Source organism: Electrophorus electricus, chromosome 21 (assembly GCF_013358815.1).
Source record: "Electrophorus electricus isolate fEleEle1 chromosome 21, fEleEle1.pri, whole genome shotgun sequence".
Lineage (NCBI taxonomy): Eukaryota > Metazoa > Chordata > Actinopteri > Gymnotiformes > Gymnotidae > Electrophorus > Electrophorus electricus.
In genome coordinates this window covers 3,472,392-3,493,635 of record NC_049555.1, presented here as the reverse complement: position 1 = coordinate 3,493,635, position 21,244 = coordinate 3,472,392, and the positions used below count along the sequence as shown (strand labels likewise).

Genomic DNA, 21,244 nt, shown 5'->3' with positions numbered 1-21,244 from the left:
GTAATGTACCGCAAGTTAAAACCCTTCCCAAACATGTTGGCGAGGAAACAAACCACCAAGTGCGCTAGAGGCACTACTGAGTAGTACAAACACACTGCAAAAGACCAGCCTTGCTGTATCAGAAATGCAGAAACTAATGTAAATATTTTAAATCAATCACTAAAGCATATATTATTAATTACAGTTTCACACTATATTACATTTTTATTGATGTTCCTTGTTTTTTTTGGTTTATTTGATCGCCCTGTTTACTATTCCTTAAATATCCCAATATCTCGATCGGTAGCTTGAACTTAAAATAACTTTTAAATCAGCATATTTCATGAATACGATAAAAGTACACCTTAAAGAGACTTCACGACGGAAACAAAGCTCCAAACGCCTACCTGGAGTTCGTTAGTCACTGCACGCTGCGGCTGTTACCGTGCGAAACGGACACCAAGCTGGAAGAAGGACGCGCGCGCCCCTGCGCCCGCTCTCCGGCTACGCCAACTGCGCCCTCGAGGCGATCCACGCGATCCACGCATTCGGTCCTGCGCTTCTTGCCATTCCCGAGACCATGCAGCATAAGCGGCGAGTGCAGGTCACGATTACTGGACACACGCGAACTTTTAGGGTTGTAGTGAGACAGCCGATGAGGCGGTACTTCAGATGGGTGTTGTGCGAGTGAGTGATTGTTCATTTTACACTTCCCTTTTAGAAAGGGTGATCAGATAGGCTGAGTGAGAGACAAGGGTGATCAGATAGGCTGAGTGAGAGACAAGGGTGATCAGATAGGCAGAGTGAGAGACAAGGGTGATCAGATAGGCAGAGTGAGAGACAAGGGTGATCAGATAGGCAGAGTGAGAGACAAGGGTGATCAGATAGTCGGGGGTTGGAGACTGCAGTACCTCTGTTATGCGGATTAGTGCTTGACGTTCATTCTGTGTATTGTGGTTAGTTTAAGGAAAAGTGAGCCGTACTGGGCCAGTGTGCAGTGCTATACTGGGTCAGTGTACTGGAAAACCTTTTAGCAACGTCTACTCTGTCCTTAAAATAGACTGAATCCATATGCTACGTGACACTTAATGTTTCCTGTTAAACGCGCGTATGTTATTGGAAGTAAAGGAGCCCAAAACAAGCATTTTATTTTATTATTAACAAGCTGGTTATTTGAATGCTTTTAGTTCTGCAGCAGACAAAACAACAAAAACAAACCAAAACCTGATAATGTGCGTTTGTGCGGGTGGCAGATTTTTTTTTTCAGCACTTCAAAAAAAACAAACACAAACAAAACAAAACTGAAGTCTTCCACAGTTCTTACAATCGCCACACATACGATTAATCAAAGCTGTAGTTGCAGCCCCAGTGAACGCCCATGAAAGACCATCTTCAGTGCTAAGTAATGCACTGATTATTCAACAGAACAACAAAAGACAAAGACTATGGGGGGCGTGGAGGACGATTAACCGAAAGCTCCACGGGGACTGTGAGAAACGTACACTACCTGGACTAAAAAATACAGGGAAAAGGAATGACAACACACCACATTATACCATTTACCTCATTAACACATCTTTAACATTCAATCTAAACTATAGCTGCAGTGACCTCCTCCTGGGCTGGTCTCTGTAGACCATGACAGTCCGATATCTCATCCAGACACAATATACGACTTCACCCAGGGACTCCATTACCACGCAGGTAACCTCCCCTGGCCTCTGGAGTTTGGGGCAGAATCCTATCCAGTGTATGGTTTGTACAGCTGGACCTGCATGGGGCTGTCCTTACCGGTTTCCGAGAGCACTTCTGAAGCTAGGTGCAGGAGCCAGCATGCTCATTACGTACGATATAAACCACGAGACTGCTCTTGACACCTGTGCTCCGTCAAATGTTTAATTGTGGCTGGTGCATTACAAAGCCTGAAAGCTGTAACTTTGAATCCTAGTGCTTTATTCTCTTTAGTGTCTGTTATTGGCGAATAGTATTGGGGGATGGTGCTAAATCCTAATACCTGCTATGTAAGTGCAGCAAGCTGAACCGTGTGGGAGTGAGTGCAAGTCGGGCTTAGTAACATCACTGAGCCACCAATAGTCCACACAGAAATGGCAACTGCTTGTGCGCACTGCCCACAGCTCTTGGGGATCCGCCAACCAGCACTGACGCTTCATATTCAGCTCCTCAGTCAAGCGCTGGTGGCTTCACACACGAGGAACCTTCCTAGGAGTTCCACCAACTGACTCTGACACTGCGCATTCAGCTCCTCTAGAGGCAGCGGAAACCGAAGGCCGCACTGCCAGGACTCTGCTTTGTTGCTAGTCACTGCTGTAGTGTCCATGCTGAGGGTTGTCGGAGGCTTTATTGTAGGCTGCCTGACCCTCACTGGACGGCCCTGCTCCTGTTGTCTCCTGGCTTCGGTTCGCGGTGTTGTCTAGTGTGGTGTCCCACAGCCCGCACTAATCGTTCTGCCTCCACCAGCTCAGGAGCCCCGTGCTATCATTGATCATTTTGGATGTAGTCTCTGTTGCTATGTTAGAATTTCATCTCGGTTCACTGGGGTCTTTGTTTGCTTCATTGTGGATCCAGTTTATTTGTTTTTATCTTTGTTTTCACTTTCTTCCATTTGGTTATGTTTTGATTCTGTGTCTCGCTCCTCTGGCTTATTCATTCTGGACCAATGATTTGTCCTAAATAAACGCCACTCATCTCTTCGTTTGCATCCCATCGTCCCATGTTACACATTTCACCATTCCCAATAACAAGGAAGTTTGGAATTCTGGCTTTGCATTTATTGTCTCATAGACAATAAAAGAGGGAGCTACTAGACAGCTAAAGCTGAGTCTCAGCATACTGATGGAAGTTAATGTGTTTTTAACTTTTAATTTTAATCCTGGCTAACAGATGTTGCTTAGTCACTTCATCATTGGTTAAAGCACCTTGGGAGCAATGTCAGCCTCAAGTCTCCTAGGGAATTATTCTACAAGCTCGGAAACCTTTCTTGATACATGGACCTCAGTGACTGATGCTCAGGTGTCTTTTGCATGTGTCACTGGAAAAAACCTCAACATTTTACTGAGCTTGACTCAAGATGCAAGGCTTAGACTGTGCATGCATGCTGTGTTTGTGTGCGTTATTCAACGTCAGTTTACCTACGGCGCCATCGAAATCCCAGGTAGAAACGTAGTACGTGCCAAAAAAACACGAGTTATAATACAACATAGTTCTTACAAATCTGTACCACTAGGTGGCAGTAATAATTAATGGTGGCTTCCTTTTACTTCTGAAGATGAAGAAGAAGGCCATTTCCTCAGGGGGCTAGTTGCCCCCCGGTTTCGACTTCACTGTGTTTACGGATGTTTAGCTAGGTTAGCTAACTAAAAAGAAGAACTACGGGTCAATAATTGCTGAATATTATGAGCTCGAACAGTATGGCAGATCCGCGGAGACAGAACAAGATTTTTCGGTGAGTAAAATGTGGCCGTTGTTTTAGTAAAACACCTCTAACTGTTGATCATCTTCGCTAGCTAGCTAGCTAGCTCGCATAGCATAGCATAGCTGGGTTAAATAACGGAGGTCCTTCACTCCTACATACGAACTCATACCGATTTAACCAGTTTAACCAGTTAAAAAGCGACGGCATTGATAAACCAGGTCTTTTCTTGTCGTGCAGCTACAAGCCCCCAAGCACAGACACCAACCCCACACTGGAGGACCCCACTCCAGACTACATGAACCTACTCGGAATGATCTTCAGTATGTGTGGGCTGATGCTGAAGGTGAGCCGCCGAACCTCCGCCCGAGCGGTTCCGAACCTCCGCCCGAGCGGTTCCGAACCACTCGCAGCGGAGCGAATGGAGACGGCGGCGTAGTAGCTGTCTCGTGTGGATCCTCTAATGATCATCATGCGTAACCAGATCGCTGTAAACTAGCGTTACTGTCCCGGGACCGTGAGACGCGCTCGGTCTACGCAGAGCACGAAACGTGTACGGTGCAGCTCCATCTGAAATCGAAATATCGGTCAAACACGAAGGAGTTGATTTTATGTAGCCAGAGTGGAGGTTGGAGATTTTATGGTGTACGATATTGGATTACAGTCTTCATTCTTTTCTTAATTCATTCACTTATTCATTTGAAGGCCTGCATGAATTCCTGAGTGTGTGGAGCCGGGTAGATACCGTAACTGTACCCATTACAACAGAATAAGCAAATCAGACCTCTATTTAGTCGACCTGCAATACTGTACTGTATTGTCAGATTTCTGTTATATATAATATAAATGTTATTTATTTATTGTTATTTTTTTTTTAAGCCTTCACGTTTTTAATGGCAATAATTGTTTGCTGTATGATGGTTGCCTAAAAATGAAAGGGGGGATGCATAGTAAGTGTAAACACTTCCTACACCCATGTGACCATCTTTGCCCCATACTGGAGTGTTGGATACTGCAGGTCTGCTAACATGCCCAGGTCAGCAGTCATGCGAGGAAAAGAAGAAATTGCCTTTTGATTTGTTAACATTTGAACGATGCTGACAGAATTCAGAAACAGGTCTCCTGCCTAGTCACCAGGGCTCTGCTTAAACTGGTGTACTTTGACTGGTTTACTGGTGCTGATATGGATTGTATCACTGTTGAGAATTTGTTGCTGAGCTTGTGTGTTTGTGTGTGTGTGCATGTGCAGCTAAAGTGGTGTGCCTGGATCGCTGTTTACTGCTCCTTCATCAGTTTCGCCAATTCCCGAAGCTCAGAAGACACCAAGCAAATGATGAGCAGCTTTATGTGAGTTCAGCATGGATCTGTGTGTGTGTATGTGTGTGTCTGCCTGCACATGCGTGTGTTTTTAGGGGTGTGTGGATATGCTTGCGCGCACGTGCGTGCGCATGTGCATGCGCATGTGTGCGGAGGTGTGTGCAGGGGGGGGGGGTATGGGGCACAGCTAATATTTTCTATGTCCTTGAGGCTATACTGTGTATACTGGAGAGAAACTGCGATGATTGTTGTTGCTAGTTTAAGATTCTGTCGACTTCCTTCTAGTTCAACTGAACTGTCATAATTTTCCCGGTGGGTTCTCACTAAAAAGGTTTGTTCTGTGGGGAGAGGAAACGTGTCCGTGACCAAAGTGGGCTTCGAACGAGCACCTCAAAAGTTCTGCACCGTGCACCTCTGTTAACCAATCTGGAAAGGTCTTTCCCAGGAGAGACTGCCAATCAGCACTGTTGTGCATGCCTGTAGCATGTAGAAGGGTACACTGAGACCGGAGTGTGCCTATCTTTGGACGCAGGACACTGGCTTGGAGGAAAGGGGGACTCTATTGGTGCGTCTTGTGGAAGCAAGAACTGAAAGATTCTAGCAGTGATAATTTATGTTTACACTCATCAGATGTAAACAACATAGCACAATCGGTGGGAAAGTTAAAAAACATCTGCCTAATATCGTGTAGGTCCCCCTCAAGATATCGAAACATATCTGACCCGTTGAGGTTTAGACTCCACGGGACCTTATAACGGTCTGCTGCAAGAGGAGAGACACTAGTCACTGCTGGGCTGTGGCCCTCCAGGACGTGTTTGAAACATGTCCAGGTGACCTATGCTACACTGCCCTTTGTGTTTAGTATGAGGTACGTTGTTCGCTGCCTGTTGTGATTTTTTTCTCTCTCCCTCTCCCTCCTTCTCCCTCCCTCTCTCTCTCTCTCTCTCTCTCTCTCTCTCTCTCTCTCTCTCTCTCTCTCTCTCTCCCTCTATCCCTCTCCAGGCTGTCTATATCAGCTGTGGTGATGTCATACCTGCAGAACCCACAGCCCATGTCTCCTCCATGGTAACGACAGTTCCGAACACAGGATGAGCCAGAACAGCAGCAGACGAGACAGACCGTGATGCAAAAGCACACACACACACACACACACGTGCGCGCGCGGGTGTGTGTGTGTGTGTGTACGGTTGGGTGGCGGCGGGGAACACTAATCCTCCCACCGTTCATCTGTTCCGGTGGACACTACAGTGAGCGGCGTCAAGCGATGCGTGAGCTCCCCTCCCCTCCCCTGCCTTTTGCACCTCCTCTTCCCACTCTACTCCTCCCCTCCTCCCGCTCTGCCCCTCCTCTTACCATTCCAGTCTCACCTGGGCTCTCATGGGATCCTAAATTATTGCACTGTAGATGTTAATATAAGAAATAAATGGCCATTTTTAAATTTGCACAGCAATGGTGTGTGCTGAGTACATTCTCTTGCTTGTTGTCCATGTTCTAACAAAGTTAAAGAGAAGAGAAGAGAAGATTTGCTTGGGTTAGGTTCCACTAGGTTAGGTTTTTAGGCCGACCAGAAAGTTGTTTTAATGTAATTGGCACATGCGCGCGTGCGCGCGCACACACACACACACACACACACACACACACACACACACACACACACACACACACACACACACACACACACACACACACACACACACACACACACACACACACACATCCTCCCAGCAGGGTGCGAAGGCAGGGCTTAAGCAGAAGGCTGGTCTGATCTGGTAGCCGCTTTACTGGGCTTTAGCTGAGACGGCAGCGCTGGATGCCGTTCAGTGGAGGCTAAGCTTCTCCAGACTCCTCTTCACAGCCCACACACTCCTCCAGGATCCACACCCAGCTGCCATGCCCAAAGGGCAGTTTTCAGAATAGCTCTTCTTTCTATTTATAATCCCTTTCATTTTGTTGTGTTTATAAATGTGAGGTTTTATAAATCTTTTGACCAACCGTTTCTACCTGACTTGTCAGAGATTTTCCTAAACATGTGACTCCATCCTTTGCATGCAGGGAGGTAGATTCAATCCAGTTAAGTTCAGTAGGTTCTATGAAATTCGATTAAATTTTTAGTTTAGTGCATTTAAGGCAGACAATCACTAGGTGGTGTACTAGGATTGAAAAAAAAACCAAGCAAACCCAACCCCAAACTTCAGCACACAACCCTCCAAGGGCAAGTGACTCCAAAGTGCAGTAGTGTGTAGAGGACGCTGGACTGAAGCCTGATTTGCGCACGTGCTCTGCCTGGATTATGACCCTGGACAATGAACCTGACTGTGTACTTCAGGAAAGTAATTCTAGCACATTTTACTGGGCGACTGGCAGCAGGAGTGAGTCATGTCCTCTTATTATGTAAAAGCCTGCTTTGACAGTTTGGCCAGTTTGGATGTTTAATATATTAAGTTACACAGATTCTGCACATAAGGAAGTCCAGAGGAATTGAATCTCATGGTTGATGAAGACTGACCAGTTATAGGTGCTGGTGACGAAGCCTGAGTTGATGTGCAGTACTATCCTTGGAGTTTTGAAAATACCAATAAATGGAAGTAAAGAATACTATAATTAGACTCAGCATATTGCTAGTAATATTGGATTTTTTTTTTTTTCATTACATGAAAGGCTCCTGTACACGTGATAAAGCCCGTCACCTCATCATACGATGACAAAGGTTTTGATGGATGAGCTCTTGGCCTCCATGGAGTCTGCATTTAGCCTGCACGTAACGCTGTTGTCAGAGACTTCTGCTAAAAGCTGCTGTGATGATCTGTGCTCTGCAGATGAGATGAAATTCAGCTCAGGCTGAGTGATGCTTGCTTTCTTAATTACCCTTGCTGCTAAGACTAACCTACCATCTTGACTCCTCTGATATGGGAGAAGCTGGCCATTGAAGCAAAAACACTAAATGACACTGATGGGTTTCACACCACTGCTACCTTTAAAAAATACCATTTATACTTATTTCATGCCAGGGCTGTACAGAAGTCAAAGATCGCCACATCACAGCGCAGACTTCCGCTGAATGTGCGCTCTGATCACTGGACCAATGAGCCAGTTCTCTGGCACCATAGCCAGAGCACCGATGTTGTGTATAGCAATTAATTGTGTGTAACCTTCTTGACTGACAGTCTCCGTCACGCCATCGTCTACTTCAGGGGGTGACAGTCTTGTCAAAAATATGCCATTAGTTACAAACTTCTGACTTATCATTGAAATATAAGTTACTTAAATGGGGCATTCTTGTCTGTGAGAAGAGGCACAGCTGCTGTTCGCTTATATGTTCGTTATTGCGTTAACCGTTATTGTAGGCCTATATCTTGTTCTTAGAGACCGTCAGTCGATTCAAAGACTCAGCAGCATACAGAGTCAATTTTCTTCCACGGAATTCCCGTGCAGTGTCCCATCTGGACACTGTGTGGAATGCATAACCTAGCTGTGCCCCACTGTGTCCGTCTCTGCATGTCTCTGCACATCTGCAGACTGGAGCGTGGTTCGTGATTCACGTTCCCCGTCACGCGCGCTGACTCAGGTCCGTGCCACCAGCCTCTCCGGTTTCCTCTTTTACCACTTTCACTCTCGCACGCGCTTTATTTCAGTCTCGCGGGCGACGTCTAGAGTCAACACTAACTCTTATTCAAATGCACTAGCTAATTCATCCCATTCAGTAACAGGGCTGCGAACACAAAATGCAGCCCCGTCGTTAAGGTGACTTGGCTTGCATTTAATTTCTTCGGTTTTCTCGCAAGATCGAGAGTTGGTGATCTTACCCACGACAGCCTTGTCAAATGAGCTCGTGCTTCCCCCACGCGCAAGGTTGCTCCTAAACCTTGCACACTGATTTAAACGTGCAAGATCTGCACCCTCTCTCCGGTCAGCCGGCGACCCGCTGTGCCACAATTCACAACGCAAAACAGTAAGTAGAGCCTTGACTAAAAGCATTAACGGCATGGCAGCAACGTAAACCTTGATATTGCGACTCGGACGTATTGACACTTAGAAAGAATTCGTATTTCTGTCAATAAATCCCATCCGCAATTACGACAATGCAGAAACTTAGTTACAGAGGACCTCCAGAAGCAATATGCTTTCCCGCAAATAATCCGAGGCAGACTTCTCCGGCTGTGCAACGTGGATGTGATGGTTACTGATCTACAGGAACTCGCGTCCACGTTTCCGAGCTTATCATACAGGTGCATCATTACCCAGGCACGACAGGTACGGGTCCACACTCCACGGAACCTTGGACCCACTGAAAACATCCAGGTGAGTTCAGAAGCGTCGAATCAAAGTCGGGATGTGAACAACTCCTAAGAGTTTTTAATTTTTTTATTTTTATTTTTTAAGCAATGTAGGACTTCGACGGGGTAAGATGTCGGTGCCTAAACGTGTTTCTGGAGATTTATTTTTAAAATCGTTTTGGCGAGTTCAGTCTGTCTGGTCCAATTAATCACAGAACTATCAGAATATCTGCGTCAGTGGTCTTCTCTTTTCTTCGTCGTTATTCCCATAATCTGAAAGGGGGTGTGGGGGGGTGAATTTGAGAAACTGTCAGTTACGCACAGGCTATAAATAATAACGTATAAAAAGCACAGAATAAAAATGGCTATGTTAGCCTCACGAACTACGCAAGCGTTCCAATCCGGTTGAGGCCAAAGCACTTTTTTTGGTCAGTTTTTATCCTGCGTTAAATCTAACTCCTAAGGGCCACATGAGAGCGGAACAGACCTCCAAACCCCGAACTATGTGTACGCACGTGTGAGATCCGCGCTGGGTTAGGGTAGCCAGTTTTACATAGCGCACCTTTAATCTCTTGAGAAGTGAACTGTAACATAATTCAAATGTAGCCCTACTATTGCTTAAGCAAAATTTTTAAAGGAGGGCTCATTTTGTCAAAAATGCTAGAACACAATTCACACAGCCACAATACAAGATCTTTGGCAAAATAAAACACTTCATTCAAAACTAAACTATTATTTATAAAAAAACAAATGTTACCGTATGGCACACACATGGTTCATGCGGTCCAGTTCTGGTTAAACCAGTTACAAAGAGATACTTTTCGAGTAAATTGCGTGAACATGTTAACCAAACACAAACAAGACCCGCACGACACACTGATGAAATTTTAATGCCTCTTTACATGGTAAAATCAGTCAATACATTTTGCAGTGATAATTAGAACAGAACATATTGTAAGTAGAATATAGCACATAAACACATCAAAAAGATTTGTGGAGACAGCAAATAAACCAAATTGAAAAAAAAAGCTTATGCATCACCTCTTCACCTAGCTGGATCAGGATCTGGCCATAGCACTTTGTTTACATCACAGTCTACGCCGTCTCTCGCCAAACAGCGAGGGAAGAATCTTGGACAGCAAATCCATCCTTGCAAAGACCCTGCATCAGTTTACTCGCGCTTCTGCTCCACGGCTGGAGTGAGGGGTGTCCTGCCGTAGGGCTGGAGATGGTAAACCTGTCACCGCCTCCGCGGGGCGGAGGAGAGAGAGCTATCGTGGGAGGTATCAGTGTGAAAACCGTGGGCGTTAATGAAACCGATTTGGGAGCAGGGCACATTGTTGGGAAGATACGTTGCTCCATATGACGCTGTATCTCATCAGTTCTGCATGCGTTTGATCTCCTGGTGTGTAATCTGTCTAACAATGTGATTGTTTGGGCTGTGTTTTAAGGACCCGCGTTGGTATGGTGATAAAGACCCTTGTTCTGCGTGATTGCAGTGCACATGATATTACAGCCATGTTGGCCTGAGACACTCAGAACAGCTCTGTGGACAGTGATGTTCTTCCCGCTTCTAAATTTTGCCAGGTTAAACCCAGCCTCATCTATGAAGATACATTTATGCTGGATTGCTTCCGCGTCCATGTACAAAGCTCGCAGAAAATACGACAATATTGTGTAGTTCACTTATTCATGCCACAGGTCTTTTATGTGAGTACTTCTTTCAAGTGGCTCTCAGTAGGGTTGTTACATCTGCATGTGGTATTTTTTAAAAGGGACATATTGTGAAAAATTCACTTTGTGAGTGTTTGTGCACATACATTTGGTTATGTGGAGTGCCTGCCAACACATGAACTGTGAAATAAGATAACCCAGGCAGTTTCTTGTGGGCTACCTATGTCAGAAACCCTGGGCTAAAGCAAACCATTCAGATTTGTCTCCCTTTTCAAGGTCACAGGGGGACTCATTAGAATAGTCCTGCCCTCCATCTGTATATCTACACCCATGGCTCAAGAACTGCCGTTGAGAAGGTGCCTTTTTTTTGGCCACAAGCACTGGACCCGCTAGCATTAAGCTAGGAGCCGAGCGCAGGAACTGCTCATGGTACAGAGCAGCACAAAGCGCGACATCAACCCCCAGCCTCAGGGGGATAGAAGAGCTGAGTGGATAAAGTTTAGTTTTGATGGCAACGTCCCAGTGACAGTCTGCAAAAACCTGCACATATGAGCTAAACACTTTACGTCTGACTGCTTTTCCAACCTGGGTCAGTACAATGCAGGGCTGGCAATAAAACTTTTCCTAAAAGAGGGAGCTGTCTGGCCAAACTGCAGACAAGGGAAATGTAACTATTTAGAAAATCATTATCCTTTGTTTCTTTGGCCATTTAGCACTGGCTAATGCTAACATGTGAGGTAGTTAGATGTAATTTTCTAGGAAGTTATTGGTGGTGTTTGTTAGGTTTGGTAGTTAAATGTCTGTGAAATGAACTTCATCTTATCAGCATAAGAAGAATGTGGGGGTGGGGGGGAATGAGAGAATGGTGCTAGATGTTTCCAGAGTGCATCTTGCTGCTGAATTTATAGTTTATGAAGTTTATCACCGAGGCCCTGATCTCGGCCCTCACTCCTACGTGGACAACCCGACATACATAAAACATCACAAGACAGCATACATTGTTTCAGGCATGAAATGCAGCAAACGGATACCAAAACGATGTTGCGAATATAGCAGGTTGAATTGTATCGATTTTGCTGTAAATGGAAGAGAAAAGTTGTTTTTCAGGTGTTCTTGTTACCCAGATATACAGTTGCAACAGTATATCTGCCGGGGTTTGGGCCGAACTCTCTGTCCAGCCTCTCTCAATGTCCACCCACGCTTTATAGCATGGTCAACCCACTTTTATGTTATGTGTTTATAAAGCCCTGACAGTGTCTCCTTACTGAGTGTCTTAAGTAGTTAAAGTCAAACCCCGTGTGTGAGAGGCTCTGTGTGTCTGTAGTCTAACTGTAGGACTCCACTGCCCTGCCTCTGGTAAACCTAAAGACACTTCTGACTGTGGAAGCCTCCTGGATGTGTTAGACCTTCACTGCAGTGTATTGCAGGACTTGTGTGTCACTGCCCTGTAACATATGTACCACATTTTTAGACGTTACTGGATTTATAACCCCAGCCATAATGTTGTTTAACCCCAACCATGCTCTCTTCCTGATCAGATGTTGATCAGATCTTGATCAGATGTTGTATTTTGAAAGGCAGTGCCTTAAAATGTCAAGGACGTGAGCTCTTGTTAGATTTCATGTCTAATATAGACAAGTGTGTGCAATGTTTTGAAAAACATATGAGGCTGAGAAAGTGCTTATAGCCAGTTTTTTTTTTTTTTTACTTGAGTGTCAGCTTTCACTAACCTTTATTTTTAATTTTAGTGTGTAAGCAATCGTAAAAAAAACTGTAAATCACTTCATTCCATTTACAAAAATAGCAGGCTTGTGACAGCATGAACTATTAAGCAACTATAAGATTAAACAGACCTCCCCGACTGATAAACAAGACCAACAAAAGTTGAAACAATAAACCTGGTGGACTTTATTCAGGCGAAATGCTTTGTTTGTGTGTGCGTGTGTGTGTGTGTGTGTGTGTCTGTGCATGTGTGTGTGTGTACATGTGTGCATGCATGCCTGTGTGTATGCAATCTTATCCAATCCTCCTTCAGAGGACTGCACTAATGATATAACAATAAAGGTGTTTTCTACTAAATTACTCACCGTTCTGATAACAATCTATAATCACTTGTATTAGCATCAAATTATTTTTTTCTGGATTGTGGCGTTTGCTAGACGCTTTGCAGCTTTGGGAATATTACATGTCTATATTATGTGTTTATAAAGCCCTGACAGTGTCTCCTTACTGAGTGTCTTAAGTAGTTAAAGTTAAACCCCGTGTGTGAGAGGCTCTGTGTGTCTGTAGTCTAAGTGTAGGACTCCACTGCCCTGCCTCTGGTAAACCTAAAGACACTTCTGACTGTGGAAGCCTCCTGGATGTGTTAGACCTTCACTGCAGTGTATTGCAGCACCTGTGTTTCACTGCCCTGTAACATATGTAACACGTTATTACACTTTACTGGATTTATAACCCCAGCCATAATGTTGTTTAACCCCAACCATGCTCTCTTCCTGATCAGATGTTGATCAGATCTTGATCAGATGTTGTATTTTGAAAGGCAGTGCCTTAAAATGTCAAGGATGTGAGCTCTTGTTAGATTTCATGTCTAATATAGACAAGTGTGTGCAATGTTTTGAAAACATATGAGGCTGAGAAAGTGCTTATAGCCAGTTTTTTTTTTAACTTGAGTGTCAGCTTTTACTAACCTTTATTTTTAATTTTAGTGTGTAAGCAATCGTAAAAAAAAAAAACCTGTAAATCATTTCATTCCATTTGCAAAAACAGCAGGCTTGTCACAGCATGAGCTATTAAGCAACTATAAGATTAAACAGACCTCCCCGACTGATAAACAAGACCAACAAAAGTTTAAACAATAAACCTGGTGGAGTTTATTCAGGCGAAATGCTTTGTTTGTGTGTGTGTGTGTGTGTGTCTGTGCATGTGTGTGTGTGTACCTGTGTACATGCATGCCTGTGTGTATGCAATCTTATCCAATCTTCCTTCCGAGGACTGCACTAATGATATAACAGTAAAGGTGTCTTGTGCTAAATTACTCACTGTTCTGATAACAATCTATAATCCCTTGTATTAGCATCAAATTATTTTTTTCTGGATTGTGGCGTTTGCTGGATGCTTTGCAGCTTTGGGAATGTTATATGTTATGCTTTGCAGTTTTGGGAATGTTACATGCCTCTCTCAATGTCCATCCACGCTTTATAGCATGGTCAACCCACTTTTATGTTATATGTTTATAAAGCCCTGACAGTGTCTCCTTACTGAGTGTGTTAAGTAGTTAAAGTCAAACCCCGTGTGTGAGAGGCTCTGTGTGTCTGTAGTCTAACTGTAGGACTCCACTGCCCTGCCTCTGGTAAACCTAAAGACACTTCTGACTGTGGAAGCCTTCTGGATGTGTTAGACCTTCGCTGCAATGTATTGCAGGACCTGTGTGTCACTGCCCTTAAACGTGTATCAAATTCGATTTTTGTGTCTAATATAGAGGTGTGTAGTGTTTTACAAAACACTTTGTGAGGTTGGGAATGTGCATATAGCTGTGTGGAACTGGGCCAAGGTTTTGGTGCCTGGGTGTCAGCTTTTTACTAATAGCACTAACTGTGTTGTTTTTAATTTTGGTGTGTAAGCAATCATAAAAAACAAACAAACAAACAAACTATAAATAATTTCATTCCATTAGCAAAAAACAGTGCCAGCAATTAAGCAACTATGACATTAAACAGTCCCCCCTGATCAATAAATGAGTCCAAAAAAGTGAACCTGGAGGAATGTCTTCAGGCAATATGATGTGTGTGTGTGTGTGTGTGTGTGTGTGTGTGTGTGTGTGTGTGTGTGTGTGTGTGTGCATCTCTGTGTGTGTCTATGTGCACACTGCTATTCTGATCCACCAGCGTGTCAAAATAGTTTGACTTCACAGCATTTATGTTATAAACGAATGCGACACTCTTCCACTGTTCCTGCAGAGGACTGAACTGAGGGCATGACAGCAAAGGCACTAAATTACCCAGCGTTCTTCACAATGTGTATTTTAGTGTCCACACCCAATCAGGAGCCATGATTTGTGAACCCTCCTTATTGGGCAAGACATCACACAGCAGAACAGGATTGACTGAACAGGGGAAATGGCGTGAGAAAAAATCAGATTCGAATCCCCATATGAAAACGGCAATTAGACTAAAATACTAAGATAAAATGAAAGTAGACACTCAACGACAGACACTGTTTCATAGATGTTATACAATATACACTGAACAATGAGGGCTGGGTATTGCTAGTGATACATATTACGATATAGGCATCATGATACAGTACGATACAAGGCCTAATAGTCTGTTATACAAACCATTTTTATTAAGGTAAATGTTACCAAAATTATTATTATTATTATTATTATTATTATTAATAACAATACATTAATAAATAATAACAAATAAAGACCAACAACACAATGGGGAGCATAAATGTAAAGTCACAATATAGAGAAAGCAAAAGAAAGTAAAACATTTAATTCTGAATACCACCAATAACTTCTAACCTCCTGCTAACAGAAAAGGATTTAAGCCTGAATATTACTAATATATTACCAATATAACTAATATCACTTGCAATCACTTGCAATTATAAGTTAAATTAAATAAATGTTTTCCACCCAAGTTTAAAGAGGTGTTTTTTTAACTAATGGATTGTTGGAGGAAGGCACGAGTGTCTCAGCAGAGTTTCTTTTTTAGACATAATAAGGAATAAAAGGAGCTCAGCATCGAGAGTAAAAAAGCAGAAGCGAATAGTTCAGCCGGTAATCACTCCTGAGGGTTCACTTGGCAGCCGTAGGTTCAGACGAGGCATGCACGCTAGACTGGAGCAGTGCACAGCACTGGAGGTTGCTGCCTGTGGGCGTTAAATAGGCAGAAACTTAAAGGTAAGGTGCAGGTGCAGTTGATTAGTAGGCGTGGTGCAGGTGTGTGGGTGTGTCCCAGTGGGCGTGCCCCTTTGGATGCGTGCCCGGCACACCATGACAGGACCCCACCGCCCCAGGATCCCGTCTGGCTCCGGGAGCGTGGCCTGCCCGGTCAGCGCAGCGCTTGTGACATACAGACAATGGAAGGAAGCAATTAAGTTGGGATCCAGGATCTGTGATGAGGGCACCCAGCTCCGTTCTTCTGTACTGTATCGCTCCCAATCCACCAAGTACTGCAGCTGCTGCCCTCTCCTCCTGGAATCACGCAGAGATGAGAAAGGCCAACGAGACGTGGACGCCACAGCTGCTCCCTGGAATGCCCGACCTGTAGGTGATGCTGTTGATCCGTCCAACAATCATGTAGGGGTCGGTAAGCTTACTTGGGGTCATTCATAGCCACGCCCACTCTGTCCTTGGGTTGGTCTGCAGGGGACTCACCTCTTCTCCCATCTGCTGTCCTTCTTGAACGCGTCTATAGCGGCTATGGCGGACCACCCAGACACATTCGCTTCTCTGATGCCACACCTGTGCAGTAGACTGGCAAGATGTCAGGGGATTCCAGGGGAAGAGCGGAGATTTTCCAGACCTAGAGTGGCAGTCTTACCTAGAATACACTTGAAAGGGGTTAGCTTCGTTCCCACATGAAACAGAATTCCGGGGGTATTTGGATGAAGGAAGAAAAGAGCACCATGTGTCAGGGTACTCCTGGCAATACAGCCTCAAAAACCTCTCTAGTTCTTGATTTACCCACTCTACCTGTCCACTGGGTGGGTGATGACCGGATGTGAGGCTTACCGTGATGTTCAATTTTCCGAGTAGCTTATGACACGATCTGCAGGTGGTCCGACATACTCCCCAGTCTGATGTGATGTCCTGCGGCAGCCTGAACTTTCGAAAGACGTGACGGAACGAGAAGACAGCTGCGTCTAGGGCTGCCAGCAGCACTGGGAGAGGGATAAGGCGTACCATCCTCGAGAAGCGATCCACCACCATGAGAATGGCTGTGCTCCCCTCCGACGCCGGCAGGCCTGTAACAAAGTCTATGGCCAGGTGAGACCAAGGACATTGTGGTGTAGGCAGGGGGGAACAGCTTACCAGCCAGCGGAGTGCGTAATGTTGTGCTCAAGTCACACTCAACACATGCTGGAAGATGTCTTTGTGCATTGCTGGCCACCAGAAGCGAGATGTTATCAACTGAGCCATCCGGTTTAATTCAGGTTCCTAGTGGGATGTGCCTCGGCATGACGTTGTCGCAAAAACAAGTATGGCTTGCCTGCCTTATCTTGCCTTTCTCACCTGTCCACTGGGCCTGGTGAATGATTCCTTTACCTTCAGCATCCACCTCAGGTGTGGAGCTTTCCCCTGGAGCAGGTTGGTGAGGGACCTGGCCAGTGTGCTGAAGGTGCCGGAAGAACCTCCGGTAGAAATTCGCGAACCCCAGAAAACACTGTAGTTCAGAGCATGTCTGGGGCTGTGGTCACCCAGTCACTGCTTCCAACTTACAGGGTTGCATGGGTACAGGGTCCTCCCTGATTATCTACCCCAGGAAGTTCACCTCATGGAGGTGGAACTTGCACTTCTCCAGCTTGCTGTCAAGATTATTGCACAGGAGAGTGTGACATCACACGTCATGCACACGTCGGCCGTAGGAGGATGAATAGATCAAGATGTAAGCGACGATGGATCTATTCGGGAAACTCCGTTGGACCTCTTTAACGAAGGCCCTCAAGACAGAGTGTGCTGTGGATAGGCTGTATGGCAGGACCGGGTATTCCTAGTCACCTGAGGCCATACTAAAAGCGGTCTTCTATGCGTCACTTTAATACAGATGAGACTGTAACTTCTCTGCAGCTGTGGTAGGGCGTCCGGGACAAGCAGGAGCGGGTGGCAAGTGCTTCACACGAGACCCCAGCCCTTCACCTTTCTTCAAGACACTCGCGAAAGAAGACACTCGCAGAGGCTGGTGAGGCGCCCTTTCTCTTGCGAGAGGGGGTAGACCTTACATTTTGGTGGAACGGCTCCCTCCCGCAGTGTGATGGTGCAGTCGTGGTCCCGGTGCAGAGGAAGCTGGGCAGCTTTAGTGGGACTGAGTGTGTCTGGAATAGGGAAGGCCCTGTGTGCCCGTGGACGACACAAAGGGCCTCACTGAATAATAGTGTTTTATGCCCAGGATATGTGGGGGTCATGTGTGTAAGGCGGTGTGTGCGTCTAAGGGAGCCCTAATGCGATGGGTTCTGCTAGAGATGCAAATAAATCTAGCGAAAGGTGTTCTGTGTTCGCATCACCGAGGTCTGATTGAACTGAGGGGGTGACCTGGGTGATGATGCCTTGGTCGACAGGACCAGCATCCAGTGCTTGCACACTTAACGAGGATGGAAACAGGATGGCGCGGATCTTGAGGTGTGAGGCATGGTCTGGTGCATGGAGTCTGTTACGGCTGGAATAGGAAGTGAACGCCCCTTGTGTGTGATTGACAGTGATGAGGAACATAGCGGAGGCTGGGATGCCACTCACATTGTCTGTTCTCTTCCCGTGCTCGTCAGCCCTGTGCTGGACTCAGCAGTGGCTAGGAGCTGGACACCAGTGCAGTTCCCCTGGCTTTGGCCCTTCCCCGTGAACCAACGGGATGACACAAGTGACCTCGGCATGGTCCGGTATCCGAGGCTGGAAAGATTAACCCCTCGCAGCCTTTGGGGTCCCCGTGGTAGACCCCGGGGGAGATAATAGGATAACGCACACCCTCTGTCTGCCAGGGGCTCTCAGAGGTTCTCCACACAGTGGGTGAGGCAATTAAGTCTTGCTGTTGCCTCCTCGGGGCGGCAGCCTGAGCTGCCCAAACGTTCGGCCAGTGAGGGCCACTCACTGCGCTCCTGTCAGTTGACTGCGCATTCTTTTACAGCGGAGGCATAAGGGAGCGAGACATGAGCGTTCCAATGGAGCTTCTTTCTTAGACATTATAAGGAACAAAAGGAGCACAGCATCAAGAGTAAAAACATAAACGACAGCAGACGTGAATAGCGCTGGCAGTAATCATTCTGAGTCACATTTTTTTTTATCGACGAATGCGTTTTCTAAAGCGGCCCATTTTTTAAATTTTGAGACGCAACTTTGCTACCTGCAAGACCTTTTAAATACTTCAATTTAACTGGAACACAGGTGTCTCTGTACATACACTCTGGGTGAAGAATATAAACATCCATAAATATTGATACAACCATGAGTGTATTGATTCACGTATTGGTAAGAGTGTATACCTGATATATTTCCATATCAATATTTTGCACAAATCCCTATACACAGTTTGCACAATACAAAGACATTGGACATTCCGTGATAAACACTTTGCAAGTGGGTGTTGTGCAATGCACAGTGTACATAAAAGTGTAATGATTATAGTAATAAATAATGCAAACTATACATAGGCATCATGGGAAGGTGGCAGAGTTCAGCCATCTTTATGCCGACAGCTCCACAGCCTTCGTGCTGAGGTTCAGTCTGCCCGACGGAAGCAGAGAGCAGAGGGAGTGGCTCGGGTGACCCACTGGAGTCTTGGATAAATTCCTTCACCCTCCTCAGGTGGCTCTCTGCATAGATGACCTGCAAGGGAGGAAAGTTTGACCCCCGTGACCTTGTGGTATAGGATGCAGGAGCTCTAGCTGAACCTCTTTAACCGTCTGAGGTAGTGGAGGCATTGATGTGCTTTCCTTGCTATCTTGTCTGAGCGCTCCATCCTCGTGAGGTTCTCAGAGATGTGACGTGGTTTCCACTTTTTGAAGTCCACTATCTGAACTTTAGTGTTGGCCACTCCGAGGGAGAGGCTGTCCTCCAGACACCAATGCGTCAGGGCACCGACTTCTTCCTGATATGTCGTCTCATTGCGATTGGAGACGAGACCCATTGTTGTGTCATCGACATGATTTCACAACAGTGTTTGAGCTGTGTTTATAAAACCCTGATTGTAAGGGTTGGCACCAGGTCAAGGCCCCCTCTGGCCACCAGGGGGCGACCTGTAGTCAGGCACACTACCGATCAGGCTTGATGCCCGACAGCTGGGCTGGACCTATATAAGCCCAGTGACCCAGTCACTCAGCACTGGGTCTTTGCTAAAGTGTTGAGCCGAGCTCCTAGCCGGTAACTCTGGGTATTGGGCTCTGTGAGCCCTTGTGCTACACCTCTCTTCTGCTCTTCGAGGGTGCCTGTGTTTTTACACTCCCCCTCTCTTCTCCAATTTTCTCTCTCTCTCTCTCTCTCTCTCTCTCTCTCTCTTTGGGAAGTTTTCGTTTGGTTTTCCCAGTGCATTGGGGCTGCCATTCTTCCTGAGGCGTGATTTATTCTCCCCTTTTCAACACTCGGCGTGGTGTTTCTTTTTTCCCCCACCCGTTTTTCAAGTAATTTATCGGCTGCCACAGTCTCGTTCGCCTCACAACAAAGTGGCCGGGGTTCAACTCCCCACCTTTGTTTTTTTACTTTTGTTTTACCTGTTCTAAGATCTAACTGTTTTGCACACGGGCCCACCATCGTTAAAGCATGGTGGCTCACCCAGTAGCGTGTCGGTATCGTCACCTCTCTGACCTGGCTTCGAGCCCCGTTACACTGCTAGTGTCTCCTAATGAGTGTCCTTAAGTAGCTTTGTGTGATTCCACTGCCCTTCCAAAGTGTTTTGCAAAAAGTGTGAGACTGAGAGAGTACCTATAGCCATGCAGATCTGGGCTGAGGTTTTGATACGTGAGTGTCAGCTTTCACTAACTGTTATTTTAAATTTCTGTGTGTAAGCAGTCATAAAATCTGTTAGTCGCTTTATTCCATTTGCAAAAACAGTGCGAGCAATTAAGCAACTGTGACATTAAACAGCTTTCCCTGATTGATAAATCCAAAAAGTTTAAACCTAAAATGGTGAACCTAATGGTATTTATTCAGACAAAATGTTTTGTGTGTGTGTGTGTGTGTTATATCCCTTATATGCTTTGAGTCTGTAGTCTTAGGTACTGCCTGAGCATCTATAGCATCTTTTATAATTTCTAATTTGAAATGATTCAGGAAATGTGTAACCCAATGTGTGTGTGTGTGTGTGTGTGTGTGTGTGTGTGTATGTGTACATGTACATGTGTGCATGCGTGCCTGTGTGTATACAATCTTATCCAATCTTCCTTCAGAGAACTGCACTAATGATATAACAGTAAAGGTGTCTTGTGCTAAATTACTCACTGTTGTGATAACAAACTATAATGCCTTGTATTAGCATCAAATAATTTTTTTCTGGATTGTGGCGTTTGCTGGATGCTTTGCAGCTTTGGGAATGTTACATGTCTATATTATGTGTTTCTAAAACCCTGACAGTGTCTCCTTACTGAGTGTCTTAAGTAGTTAAAGTCAAACCCCGTGTGTGAGAGGCTCTGTATGTCTGTAGTCTAACTGTAGGACTCCACTGCCCTGCCTCTGGTAAACCTAAAGACTCTTCTGACTGTAATGTATTGCAGGACCTGTGTGTCACTGCCCTGTAACGTATACCACGTTATTACACGTTACTGTAATGATAACCCTAACCTGGTTTGGTTAATGCCAAACATGGAGAATTTGTTTACATGTGTGCAATCAGACAAAGCTCACACACATCACCCA

The 21,244-nt window shown here is 45.4% G+C and overlaps 3 protein-coding genes across 3 annotated transcripts in view; 2 read left to right on the top strand and 1 right to left on the bottom strand.

Annotated features, from left to right (window-relative positions):
- Positions 1-585, bottom strand: part of LOC113586843 (leucine-rich repeat-containing protein 38) — a 4,067-nt gene extending 3,482 nt beyond the window's left edge. Inside the window, exon 1 of the mRNA XM_027025219.2 lies at positions 387-585. The gene's annotated coding sequence lies outside the window, so the exon portion shown is untranslated. The remainder of the gene's footprint in view (positions 1-386) is intronic.
- Positions 586-3,276: 2,691 nt separating this feature from the next.
- wdr83os (WD repeat domain 83 opposite strand) lies at positions 3,277-6,176 on the top strand. Its single transcript, XM_027025216.2, has 4 exons — positions 3,277-3,442; positions 3,650-3,755; positions 4,659-4,756; positions 5,729-6,176. The coding sequence occupies exons 1-4, from the start codon at positions 3,393-3,395 to the stop codon at positions 5,793-5,795; spliced, it is 321 nt and encodes a 106-aa protein (XP_026881017.1). The 5' UTR covers positions 3,277-3,392; the 3' UTR covers positions 5,796-6,176.
- A 2,177-nt stretch (positions 6,177-8,353) lies between these two features.
- cacna1ab (calcium channel, voltage-dependent, P/Q type, alpha 1A subunit, b) overlaps positions 8,354-21,244 on the top strand; it is a 111,298-nt gene continuing 98,407 nt past the window's right edge. Inside the window, exons 1-2 of the mRNA XM_035520778.1 lie at positions 8,354-8,675; positions 8,812-9,025. The gene's annotated coding sequence lies outside the window, so the exon portion shown is untranslated. The remainder of the gene's footprint in view (positions 8,676-8,811; positions 9,026-21,244) is intronic.

What these genes read in the sequence shown, in the direction of transcription:
- wdr83os (XM_027025216.2), top strand. Translation starts at nt 3,393, where the DNA reads ATGAGCTCGAACAGTATGGCAGATCCGCGGAGACAGAACAAGATTTTT. An exon ending in AGACAGAACAAGATTTTTCG is followed by an intron (nt 3,443 to 3,649) that starts GTGAGTAAAATG and finishes CTTGTCGTGCAG; the next exon opens with CTACAAGCCCCCAAGCACAG. An exon ending in CAAATGATGAGCAGCTTTAT is followed by an intron (nt 4,757 to 5,728) that starts GTGAGTTCAGCA and finishes ATCCCTCTCCAG; the next exon opens with GCTGTCTATATCAGCTGTGG.